The 13,644-nt window shown below is 39.1% G+C and overlaps 1 protein-coding gene across 1 annotated transcript; it reads right to left on the bottom strand.

Annotated features, from left to right (window-relative positions):
- Nucleotides 1-3,038: 3,038 nt before the first annotated feature.
- LOC119649601 (ATP-dependent DNA helicase Q4) lies at nt 3,039-13,458 on the bottom strand. The gene is made up of 9 exons (XM_038051815.1): nt 13,182-13,458; nt 5,773-8,624; nt 5,622-5,709; nt 4,979-5,397; nt 4,578-4,859; nt 4,337-4,512; nt 4,116-4,273; nt 3,384-3,542; nt 3,039-3,327 (listed from the first exon to the last, which is right to left on the bottom strand). The coding sequence occupies exons 1-9, from the start codon at nt 13,281-13,283 to the stop codon at nt 3,094-3,096; spliced, it is 4,470 nt and encodes a 1,489-aa protein (XP_037907743.1). The 5' UTR covers nt 13,284-13,458; the 3' UTR covers nt 3,039-3,093.
- Nucleotides 13,459-13,644: the final 186 nt, after the last annotated feature.

Below are 13,644 nucleotides of genomic sequence, written 5' to 3'. Positions count from 1 at the left end.
TACGCTGCTCGCCAAATAACAGGAAGTCAGCTCTTCTTTCTCGTATTATGTACTCCATCAATTCATGAGTAGTTCGATATTCGCTTGCAGAATTACTTTTCCCTCTTTGCAGTAAATTTTTCCCGTTTTCGAAAATTTTGCATCGATCCATATCAGAAAAGTGCTGAAGTCTTCTGCACACCGTAGTCCTTACAGAGAGCATAGCACTATTCCGACGTGCAACGCTTGGATGTACCGTAGGCTCGTAACATTTAGGAAAGGGCTCCTTCGTCCGACTTGCTGAACAAAGCATATAATCGAGGTTCACTTCTTTTTTTTTCTTGGGCGAAGCAATTGTTATGGCGGTTGACTACAATTTTTTCATGATAAGATCATCTTCACCTTTTCGATGCAGCTCGATCCGTTTGGTCAGCACCTCATGGATCTCATCTTGCTACATTATTTGCACAAAATCACCGTTAGTGGAGGAATTGCCTTATCATTTCCCGTGAGGCTGAAGAGGCCGTGTTTTGGCAATTCGCTTTTTCCTCGATTCTTTTTCCGCCCTCTTTCCGGAATTTCGCTGGTTTGTATGCTTATCTATATATTCTTACGTTTTATGAAGTCGCAAGTAGAGGAACTTTACCCGATAAAGAAACCTTGAGAAAATGAAGGGTATCATCAACGGAAGATAATTTAGTGTCGAATAAATCTTTCTCCTTTTTCATTGATAGTAACCACTCCAGTGTTCTTTATCGAGTAACATTTCCCTTTTTGCTGCCTCATTAACTTAATAAGAAATATGGATATGGCGGATATTTTAAAGCCTAGACAACATATAGCAGCTTTTTGATTTTTTTTCAGACTTTTCAGATGAGCAATTTCTGAGATCGGGCCCGTGAAACAAATTATCAATTACCAGTCCCGGCCTACCCTTCTTGCACTAAATGATACTAGCATTGGAAAGTACTAATTGAGACGGTTCATTTGATATCTCGATTGTATTCAATGAAAAAAAATTACAGCTCCCCTCCCTTGGCATGTACACAACCCCCATTAAACTCAACGTAGAACAATGTTACTACACTACATGCAAGGGGATTCACAATTCCCACCTTTCCAATTTCAATTTCGTATCAATACATGCAACCGTTTCTGAGAAAATGGATGTGAAAAAAAGGCAGACGGGCAAACAGACAGTAAATTGATTTGAATAACAAGGTTTTGTTTCACACAAAACATTAAAAATAAAAACAGAAATGGGTCGAAGATGAAGCCCTGTGCTACCCCCAATCACGTATCTTCCAAACATTTTGGAGGGAAAGGGTGCAGACCCTACAATATTTGAAGACAATGTACAGGATTAACGGTTGTCTCTTTTGGAATGAATTCTTCTATTGAGAACTCTCACGCTTTGTTTTTGGTTCGTATTGAAAACACGATCTTCCATCACTAGTTACAATATTTTGCAAGAAGTTTTCGTCATTTCGAATGTGTTTAACGGATGTCTTTGCAATGTCCATTCAGTATAATCTTTGGTCATCAGCCAGTTGATGTGAAACAAACTTTAGATTCAATTTCTTTAGAGAAAGTTTTCCAGTTAAAATGTGACGAATTATTGTTAGGCTTCGTTTTCATGAATTCCACTGAAGATGTTTTGGAAACTTTCACGAAATTACGTAATTTATCGACGTTTCCTTGGATAATCAGATGAGATGGACGTTCTGGTTTCTCTAGTCAAGCGCATTTTTCTTATTTTCCTTGGATCGTCGAATTTATTCAAGCATTTGAGTTTTACATAAACAACTAAAGACATAACTTTTTTTTCAGTAATTTAAAAGTCTCGTAGTATTTTCACCAATTTTAGACCAAAATTTAATATTGACTCTTTGTTCTTTATACATCTTTCGATCAGTTCACCGAACAAAATGTAGTTTAGCTTTGAGTTTGTTGAGTAAGAGTTACTAGATAAATCAATCACCAACCGACGGATAGCATTAAAGATTTCCACCTCATTTTGAAACGGAGAGGATGCAGTGAACAAGACACGCATTAACGGGTGATGTTGCTTTCATCATCATCATCATCAACGGCGCAACAACCGGTATCCGGTCTAGGCCTGCCTTAATAAGGAATTCCAGACATCCCGGTTTTGCGCCGAGGTCCGCCAATTCGATATCCCTAAAAGCTGTCTGGCGTCCTGACCTACGCCATCGTTCCATCTTAGGCAGGGTCTGCCTCGTCTTCTTTTTCTACCATAGATATTGCCCTTATAGGCTTTCCGGGTGGGATCATCCTCATCCATACGGATTAAGTGACCCGCCCACCGTAACCTATTGAGCCGGATTTTATCCACAACCGGACGGTCATGGTATCGCTCATAGATTTCGTCATTGTGTAGGCTACGGAATCGTCCATCCTCATGTAGGGGGCCAAAAATTCTTCAGAGGATTCTTCTCTCGAACGCCGCCAAGAGTTCGCAATTTTTCTTGCTAAGAACCCAAGTTTCCGAGGAATACATGAGGACTGGCAAGATCATAGTCTTGTACAGTAAGAGCTTTGACCCTATGGTGAGACGTTTCGAACGGAACAGTTTTTGTGAGCTGAAATAGGCTCTCTTGGCCGCCAACAACCGGGCGCGGATTTCATCGTCGTAGCTGTTATCGGTTGTGATCTTCGACCCTAGATAGGAAAAATTATTAGCGGTCTCAAAGTTGTATCCTCCTATCCTATCTTTAATCTTCCCGTTTGACCAGTACGGTTTTATGTTGTTGGTTGGTTGATTTTCGTTGTTGAAGTTGCCACCATATACTTTGTCTTGTCTTCATTGATGTACAGCCCAAGATCTCGCGCCGCTTGCTCGATCTGGATGAAGGTAATTTATACATCTCGGGTCGTTCTGTTGCTTTCATTTCTGATAATATAACACATTAAAATTCACTTTTACGGCAACTAAAGGAATCGTGCGGTGTCACGAAAAATCAAAAGGAAAATAATGACCCACTAACAGAAAAAAGAGAAGGCAGGGACATATCAAAAGAAAATCCGGGATTGACTCATACATTCTTCATATATTATAAATACATTCATACAATTGTCAGTTCTTTTCTTACACTACCTCCGCATTTGAACTATAACTGCATTAGCCAAACTTACAATATGATTAAAGTCGATTTTGAAATGGGCTCGCCAATATTTACATCTGCTCCACATAAGTGCTGGATAATTGGGACTTTGTATTCCATGAAATATTCTTGCCAATGACCGTCCAGTAAAATTATTTTCGGGATACATATTAATCATATCGCGGACATTATGAATTATTAAGTCATCATGGGAGGTATCGATCTGTGAAAGGAGCATTGCATGAAAAATTCAATATATGAATAATCGTATTCGCTTACCTTCTCTGCTGGTTTAACAGATAATGCAATGTCTTGTTTGAAATAATCTCTAATTATATTCTTCAATCGTTCAGAAGGCTCACCAGACCATCCGCTTTGTGCGCATTGCGCATAACTATTGTATGCAACAGAGGATAAGCCTTCGAAAACATGTTGTAGCTGCAAAGATGCAATAAACAATATCAATGATCGCTATACGAGTATATTGCAAATGTGAGGGAACATTAAGAACTACACTCCATCTCAAGGGGTTGTGTGTTTGTAAATTTCTCCACTTTTTATATTGGCTTAAAATACTCTAAAATATCACTAGATTCATAATCAAAAACATTTTTATATAAAAACTATTTAGAAATATTTCCAAAAGTGGTTTATCCTGAAAAACTGCTAAGAAGAAAACAGAATTCAAGCCACTAAACCCGCATTTTTCATTATGGCAAACAGACCAGGCGTAGCATTACAGCAACCAGAAAAGAACTTGAAGTTCATTCTATAGAGAATGTCATGCAAATTAAAACCCCATTTTTTGTTTTTTCTTAGGCGCTACAGTGACCCGAAATCACCCACGCCGTCAATTTTTGAGATTTTATCAAAAAATCGGTAGCGAACCAAAAGCAGCCTGAAAAATTTCATAAATCCTTTAACATCTTGATAATATATGTGCAAAATTTCATCAAAATATGTCTTTTTCCTCACATCCCCTTAAGCAAAAAAAACTTGTAGTAAATTTACCTGTGCTAGTTGGGTTTTTTCTTGATGTACAGATCTATTATAGAGAACATCTAAAGCTTCATCTAATTCATCATCGGTAAAGTCGCCGGGAGATTGAATTCTAAATCCAACTTCATAGAAGTTAACAGTCAGCGTTGATCGTTTGGGTAGGTCATTCACTGTAAACATTAGTGTATTTATGAATATATGTCCTTCTTTCAAAGTAGGTGTACATTTATTACCTGTCGTCCATTCTAAGTTCTTCAGTTGATACTTCACTACTCCACTATTCCAGCCAATTGCTGACGCAATTTCTATTACGGAAAATTCAAATATGTTTGCTGTTTCATCAAACTTTCCTTTCTTGATTTCAAGAGCAATAGCCATGGCTAAGGGAGGACATTCTTTTGCTGCCTTTCTATAATTTTTAAACAATAGTAATTAGAACAATAATTAATGTTCACCTGTCTATTGGAAACTTACTTTATTTGTGTTGGTCCTCCATAGGAAATAATTTTGCACATGATGTAAGCGTTGCTCAAAGTTCTTAAGGACCAACGCCCGTCTAATTCGAGATAGCAGAGCAGAGTGCTTATATTTTCTTGGGGAATATCTAGCAATTCAACAGTTTTCTCAACAGGAATACCAATTTCGTGACCCGGGCATATACGCTGTCTTACTGTTTTCGTTGCCCGAGAAAAATCATCATCCCAGTCAATCATTTGAACAGCTTCAATTTCTTTGGCATATTCATCAACGAACTCTCTGAAAATGAATGAAATCTAAATAAGGATCCAAATCCAATAAAACCACCACAACATACGCATGCTGCAAAACAAATCTTAAGCATAAAATGACCGTCAAAAGGAATTTGCTCCACTTACTTCTTTTCGATGTTTTTGCTACACGAGCATGACACGAACACCTTCTGTAACAATTTCCGTATCACATGTCGGTCAATGGAATTCGCGTAAATATGGCGTCTGAGTTCATTTTGGTCGGAACCTTTCGAATCGAGGAACAAATGACAATGTGAAGGCAAGCCATCACGACCAGCTCTTCCTACTTCTTGGACGTAACTTTCAAACGTTTTTGGCATATTGTAATGGATCACAGCGCGTATGTCGGCTTTATTTATACCCATACCAAATGCAACAGTTGCTACTACTATCCTTAAGTCATTTTGCATGAACGCCTTTTGAATAGTTCGCCTACGAGAGGCCGCCATTCCAGCATGATAGGGTTCGGCACACCAATTTATGCGTTTTCTTTTACCGGTATTGGAATTGGTTGATCTAGTGTCCTACATTGGAAAGAAATCAATCCATTTATAATGCAAGCATGAAGCAACGTAATATTTTGGTGTGAATATTTCCTTTTTGGCCAAAGGTTTTATTACGTTTATTAGCATATACCGTACTTCGTAAAGAAAGATCCTTAGTAAAGAAATAATCTTCTTTGACTCATCCTCGAACTTTGAAATTAGTTCACTAAACATCCAATCCTTAATTAAGAAAGACAAACTACCTGAAAACACGTTCGAATGAATCCAGCCACTCGCTCGCATTCCTCTCTCCTCGTACAGTAAACAATGATCGACTGCAACTCTGCGAACCTGTAATTTACTCATTATCATTTTGCTACTTGGTCTTTTGCGTACATTCAATTTTCAACCTACCTAGGACTTCTTAATAATTCAACTAGGGCATAGTCTCGCTGCTCGTCCTTTGAAGCAGAAAGGAATAGATTGTCAGGAAGCGGTATATCAGTAATGATTCCATCCACTCCATCTGGTATGTTTAAATGTTGAATGATGCTCTCCCTTGTTTGAAATGTGGCAGTAGCAGTTAGCCCTAAGATTGTACGCACACCAAGCTTCGTTTTCAATACCTTACAAATCATTAAATAACTTGGGCGAAAGTTATGACTCCACTGCGAGACACAATGGACTTCATCGATGCAAGCGAATGCAACAGGCGGTAAGCTGCGTAGAATCGACCCAAAGCCAGTAGATCTTTCACCAGCAACAATTGCTTCAGGGGAAACAAGCAGAACGTCAACTTCATTTCGATGGATCATTTCTAACACATTTTGTCGTTGAGTGGGAGTTTGATTTGTGTGTAGACATTGTGCATTTAAAAACGCAGGAACCCCATGTACTTGATCTTCCATAAGCGACACAAGAGGCGATACAACTAATGTGATACACTTTCGTTTTTTACTGTAAAGATACGCGGGTAATTGATAACAGAGCGATTTTCCACTTCCGGTACTTAACGTAACTAAGGTCGATACCCCTGACAGTATCCTCATTATGGCCTTCTCTTGCCCTTTCCTGAAGCTCTTATGACCGAACATTTTCAGAACATCATAGACTTCTTTAGTAGGTTCAATTACTTCACCATTTGGTTTCAACTGATACAATGGCCCTTTTTCGAAGTTGCTATTAGAATTTTCCAGAAGTCCTGCCTTTTCCAGAAATTCTTGAGGAATTTTATGTCCAATATATGTTGGCACTTGATGATTTTCAGGTGGATTAGGCACTTCAGGTTCCATGACCTCATCATCCATGTCATTATCTACAGTTTCGGTGTCACTAACTTCCTTATTTATATTTTCTTTTTCAGATGAGAATCTGTAGATCATTTTATTTGAACTAGGTGGCAAGTTTTCAATATTCTTACTATGGACGGCCAATGCTTTTTCTTTAGCCATTTCTTCCGCTTCGTCCAAAGTAGGAAACGGGCTTTCGTCTACCTCAACAGATTCCAATGACAATAAATTGTCTCCTTTATTGGGACACCTCTGTGCAAAATGTCCCGGTAATCCACATTTGAAACACGATAATATTCCACCATCACATCCTCGCATATCCATTTCAGGACCACAAAGAGCTGCAGCTTTCTTTTGCTTCCAAATATTTTTCTTGTACTTGCTATAAGTCATATGTTTCTTTCCACGAGCGTAAACTTTCTTTTTCAGATTAATCCGGACAAAATTCTCGTTTGCTCGACCGGATGCCACTTTGGCAGCAAGATTATCTCGGGCGGATATTTCTCGCAGTTGGGGATTGAGGTCCTTTTTTATGGCCATCTTCGAGTCGCTAGGTTCTTTAATATCACTTATATATCGTTTCACAACTTGCTCTGCTTCATCCAATTCTTTTATATTCACACTTGGCAAACAGGTTAATTGCTTGGTATCCACAGCGAAAGCAATACAGTCCGGAGCAATATCCTCAGATGGTTCTTCGGGTAAAATAGTCATACTCTTCGCGACTCGTTTTGGGGTTTTGCGCAAATTCCCCGTTTTTGCAGTCTTCGGTTTACTGTCAGTCTTCACTGTTTTTTTAGACTTTCGAGCGTTGGCTTTTTGACTAGCTTTCTTCTTTGCTTTGGGTTTCAACTCATAAGTTTCGTCTTCGGTGTCATCTGAAACTTCTTTGTTTGTTTTAGCTTTTCGAACTGTCTTCCTTTTTTGTTTTATTTTTGGGGGACTTTCAGGTGAATCCTCGGGTCTTGCGTCTTCTTCTACAGTTGCTACTTTCGTTGGCACTGATTTCACTATTGGAGTGCAAGAATCCTCATTTTCAATTTCGACTTTGCGACGTTTCAAAGCTGGTCTAATTATTTCAAATCTTCGTTTTGGAGATTCATCCTCACTATTCTCTATAACTGAATCTGAGTCATTGTTATTGTCTGGTGGAGGTACCTTCAGGTTCTCAGTACTCGTCAAGACTCCATTTGGAGATGTAACTACGGAAGATGGTTTGCTTTCGGTCACTGAATTTGGGGATTGGGTGTTGCTGGAAAGATTGCAGAGTGAAACTGTTTTTACTTCATTTACAGGTGATAAATCCGATACTGGGGCCGGACTGCTCGCATGTCTAAATAACTCCGCACTTATATTTGAAAGCCCAAACTTCGAAGCACTGGTGGTAGGAGTCTCCACTGTATTGAAACCGCATAAACTAGAATCAGATAGATGCCGATTCAGCCATCCCCTGTCCAAGTTGTTGGTAATAGTTTTATCTTTAATTGACTTTGGGGTAGAGATCGGATCAGTTGCTTTTTGTGCAGATTTTTCATTCAATATTGTTTCCAAATCAGGTAGAACGGTCTTTCCAGCATCACTACTAAATGATAGATTACTAATTGTTTTTCCAGGAAGTGACGTGGTTCTTGATAAAGACTTCCGTGGGTTCCTTTTTGAAAACGAGCCAGTTGAAAAAAGTTTGGCACTTAAATTAGTTTTAAGAGACAGCGTAGGTGGAGAGACCTTTCTTCGCTCTTCCGTCTTTACAGTTTTATTGCTAACTTCATCACCCCATACATTAAGAGGCTGTGTCATATCAGGGAGTTCTGGCAAATGTTGTGAAGCGTTGGACGTATCTTGAGAAATCTCTAACGAAGGATCGAAACCATCTTCTGAAAATATGTCGCTTGCCGTTTCTTCGAACAAAGTCTTTTTTAGTTGAAAATATAACTTGTAGGCATCACGAATTTTCCGCGGCGCATCATGTATGTCATACTGGAAAATAGAAAAAGAACGGGAGTTACTTTAAAATTTCATTCCATCGTCCTATCCAAATTTCACGGCGGAATATATGATTATAGCACTTAAAAGTATTTGTAGTTTATTTTGAAAGAGCCGGTGTGTTTTTTCCATTTTGCTATTTCTGATGGCCGTAATATATATACAGAGTGGAGTAGAGGAATTTGTTGATTTCAATTTCGCGCTGTAAAGTGAAAGTGCTCCGAGAGTTGGTGATGGAGGTTGACAGAGTCGAGAGTGCGGTGTATGGAGTGGAAGAAACAAGAGCACTTGTTCACTTAGTCGTTCATTTCGTACCAATCTCAATATTACGTCCCATGTTTGTATTCTTGGCCGGCCATTGCAGAAACATGGCTTTAATGAATAGTCAGATCCATGCGAATAGCATAGTAAGACATTTGTTGTCCTTGCAGCTGTTTTTGGTAAACTTAAGTTTCATCCGTATAAATACGACCGACCCATACATTCATAAGATCTTGCTGGTTGGTATGCGCTATAGCGAGCTGGGATAAATTGTCCATGGTCTTTTAAAGAAAACGTTTACGTGAATCTTGACCGTTATATCCAGATTATTCAGAATTTTCCCTGCCTAAACTCAACGAGATGGATGTGGAAAGTGGATGATCCTAGCACAACGGCGGAAAGTACAGGATAAGAAGTGTAAGTTTTAATTGTTTCATGAAAACATTGCCCATCGCTCATCTTCTTGAAGGGAGAACTGCAATGGTCTGCACGATCCGCTGATTTAGACTTTTGCTACTTGTTAATATAGAACTACCTTAAATTAATTGTTTACGAGTGTCACCTGATGAGCAACATTCATCAGACTACCGTCAAACCATCGATATGTTAGAAAGTGCTGAAAATTTTTTTTCGATAACGGACGCCTTCTGTCTCGTGCTGGTAACCCACACATCAAAAACCCGTTTTTAAATGACAGCATTGGGACTATAACGGTTTCATGTCAAAGTATGCATTACTTTTCGTTTTGCGCTTGCTTTTGTAAGACGCTAAAAGTGCATTCGGCAATTTTTGCAATGTATAAATTGTGTCTGTGGAATGAAAATTCGGATTCAGAAACGCTCAGACCGAAAGACTTCGAGGGTCATGCTTTGTTGCAAAAAAATGTTTATACGTGGCGTAAACAGTTCAAAGAACATCGTGAAGGTGTTGAAGACGAAGAACGTTGAACAACACATTAAGAAAATCGAAGAGCTTGTGCTTGACAAATGTCGAATAACTGTTAGAGACCAAAAGGATTTGTCAATACCATTTTAAAGGATATTTTGGGCCTGAAAATTGTGAAGTCTCGGCTAGTGCCAAAACAACTCAATTCCTTTGAAAAAGAATACTCGTCCTTGGTGACCTTTCAGCCAAAAATTAGATGCATATCGTCCCCCAACCACCGTATTCGCTGATTTAGAGAAGGCTTCTCGAAATAGAAACAAATTCCTTCGTCTCATACTGTCAAGGATTTATTACTCATCGTTCGTGACGACCATGTTGAAAAAAATACATATGGATGGAGTCTGTTCATAAGGAAAAAGCGCAAATTGCTGGACGTTGACCCTGTTTCCCTTCCAAGAGCTGATGTGGATAATCTGTAATAGTCTTGTTCATAAACATCTGCTGTTTGATGGTCTCGTTGTTACCGCGATCCGGAAGACTTAATGCTTCCACGCTGCTGCTGTTGTACATCTTCTGTCGACTCAGTTTCGATTAGCAATTGTAAAGCGTTATTATCGCACTTCACAGATCGATATCTTATCAGTAAATTTTCTGATACTTGTCGACTATCGAAACTTCACCAGATATATCGCAAATTTTTCTCGATGCTTCCCTCCCGTTTACAGTATCACTGCTAGTAAGAAGTCTGCCGTCTTGTTAAATATTGCAAAATTCTTGGACGCTGAATTTCGCTCACTACCTGTTCTACGTAGTTCTACTGTTTACCATAAATCGGGTTATGGAGGGCATAATATCAACAATGCCAACGCGTCGTCACTGTTGATTACTAGCTATGGGCTTCAGTTCCTCCAAATGAATTCCGAGAAGCTTACACTCATCCTACTCTGTTCTATGGCAAACTTTTCTAGGGCTTGTACTTGAACCTAACCCCACCCGGAATTTCGCAACTGATGTCATGGCACTCATGTTATGAGAAATTCAATGCAATGGCCGAGTAGTTTGAGGATCAATCTCCCGATCTTGCACTGGCGGCTTGAATTCTGGTTGCATCAATATCCATATCGCCTGTTGATGTAAGTTCAACATGAGTACATCCTCACAAAATAAAACAACAAGAGATACGTTTCACTAAAAAGTGAACAGGAAATATATGTTTATTCGAGACGCGAAGACAACAAGGCCTAGCTGTTGGGCGATTTAGGTCATAAGCAATAAACTTCATTGGTTGATCACTTTACCTACAACGTTGTGCCGTTCGTGTATTGCACCGCTGCCATAACAGTACAGCCAGAAATGGGACGGTCTAGCGTCTCTAACGTAGAACCACACATTATGCGCTGGTCGTTCTCCACCCGCTCTTTCATTAAGAGCTTTTTATAAGCTAGGGTGGCGACGATTTAGGACGGCGCGCCATCTTCAACACACAGTCATCTGTTCGACCAATGCGGATCGAAAAATGACTGCCGTGTATTGCTTTCGATCTCCATCCATGATGCTTTCTTGGTCTGACTTCACCCCACTCAGAAAATTAAAAGATTGATCTTTCAGGTTATGTGAAATCAGCGCGTAATTTGCCGCATCCAAAAGACTCGACCGCTTTTTGTTGTAAAAATAAGCGTGTTGGTGCCACATGTCAACCACACCCCTGCCCCTGATGTCACAAAGGGGGATGGATGATGTTATTAATTATGTAGAACATCGATTAGACAAGTTTGTGGGACGTTGTCAGAAGCCTTGTCATAATCGATATAGCAACAAAAGAGAATTCTTTGATTTCTAGTTGCCTGTCCTACAACTACGGAGTCCAACTCGAGGTGCGTATTGACGTTTTCACTAATAATGGACATTATTATTATTATTTATTTCAGCGCAAGGGAAGCAAAGAAAAGACCAATGCTGTCGATAGCTGGGGCATGATCTGATCTCAAAGCGTAACATAGTCATTCTGACCGATGGTGGGGCGAAGTGATTTCAGATGGCGTAGCAATGGCACAACCCTACAGAGAGGATAGAGCGTAAGTCTTTCAATATCGTTGCACTGGGAACAGGTAGATACTAGACAGCCTCCAGACTCCCCCTTGCCACCCACAGAAATGAAATCAGAACTGGTCTCCACGATTTCAAATTGTTTTACCCTTGAGCATGAGCGAGATATAACAAAAATTCGATAAGCTGTGCTTGACATACCGCCCAATGTATTGGTGAGGTCGGCAAGTTTTTGCCTATGCATAAGTGAATACGGGAAACTAATTTTTGCTATATGTGAGCATAGTAGTAGTACTAGAATAGCAAAAGCTCACCGATCTCTCTCTCTCTTACCAATACGATTTGACAAAGACTATGCCTTGTCCTTGTTTAGCGTCTCTGATGTGTACAGATAAGCTTCTGCAACACATTTGCAAGTCGGGGCATTTTAGTGTGGGTACTGCCTATGAGATATACTCTGGCACTGGGTTCGAATACCAATCCCCATAGATGTCTTTGACTTGTGTTTGCCTCGCTGCTATGAGCGCATCCCTTGCACAACATTAATGAAACTGAAGTGCGACCACATCAGACACTATTGTCGTTCTAAACAGGATTTGTATTTGTGTATTCGATGTCGTTGTCTATTGGGAATTCAAACGTTTATTTTATGCCCAAAGTGGTAGCGCTGTGTCATAAACTAATGTGCAACATATCAATAGATACGGATCTATTTACTCCTATAATTGCCATGAGGTAAAAGTAATGAGGAACTAATGATCTTCAAGAAAATGTGATACCTTTGGTAACAAAAAGACAGCACTGAGTCCCGGTCAAATTTTCATTCGCTTCAATCAATAGTGTTTGCTATCCATGAACTACCTTTCAGGATGCTCATGCAATTTCTGCAATTGAAAAACCCACTGAGACTGAATATTGAACGAGAACGACGAGCTTTAACACCAGATTTTATGGGCGGTTATTGTCAAGCCACTTTACACCCCAAATTATAGGGAATTAGGGGAAAATAGGGAACATGTTTTCGTTTTGAATAAGCCGAAAGAAGTTTAATGGAAAAATGAAGGAAACAAACTTCGAACAATTTTATGAAGATAACATTCGCATTTTCTATTTGCTTAGATGTAAAAAACGTTTACTTTATGCTAAAAATGCAAGGGTAGACTATCTGCAAAGTAAAGTATAATTTAAGCTGACGATCTGCAATTAGAAAGTTCAATTTTTCATAGGTCGAAATGTGCATCTTGCAAGTTATGCATTATGCCGCCTGTAGAAGACTTATTACCACGCTGTATAAAAAAGCCTTTTCTTAACTTTCTGTATTACTAAAAACTGAATTGCTTAACATTACCAGCCACTTACTTTTGATGGTATTGTCCCGTGTTTCCTCTGAAAATCTTTTTCCCACATTTTCACCACATACTTGCACTTTTTATATTTACGTCGCATTTCAGGATCATCCATTTTGATTATACTTTAAAAAACACCTATATACTAAGCTGTAGTTAAAAGATCTTGTAATTTTAACTTAGAGTAAAATCGAATGCATACAAACAATACGCGTAGTTGAAATTTCTTGCAAAATGAAGAAAGACCTGATTATTTGGCGCTCGAATTTACGGGTTCACTTTGTTTACTTGTCAAAACGACGTCCCATCAGCATCATTACCATGTAAGAATTTTATTTAAGAATATCGCATTGTTACGGGAGAAGGGGGTAACGTCAAGGGGAATTTCTGCGCTCGCTCCAAATTCCTATAGTTCACTAGCTTTTGATAGAGATCGTTATCCATTTCATAAAAACTAAGTTTAATATAGACAAGTT

The sequence above is a fragment of the Hermetia illucens genome, chromosome 2 (genome assembly GCF_905115235.1).
Source record: "Hermetia illucens chromosome 2, iHerIll2.2.curated.20191125, whole genome shotgun sequence".
Classification (NCBI taxonomy): Eukaryota; Metazoa; Arthropoda; class Insecta; order Diptera; family Stratiomyidae; genus Hermetia; species Hermetia illucens.
This window is presented reverse-complemented; position numbering and strand designations above follow the sequence as displayed.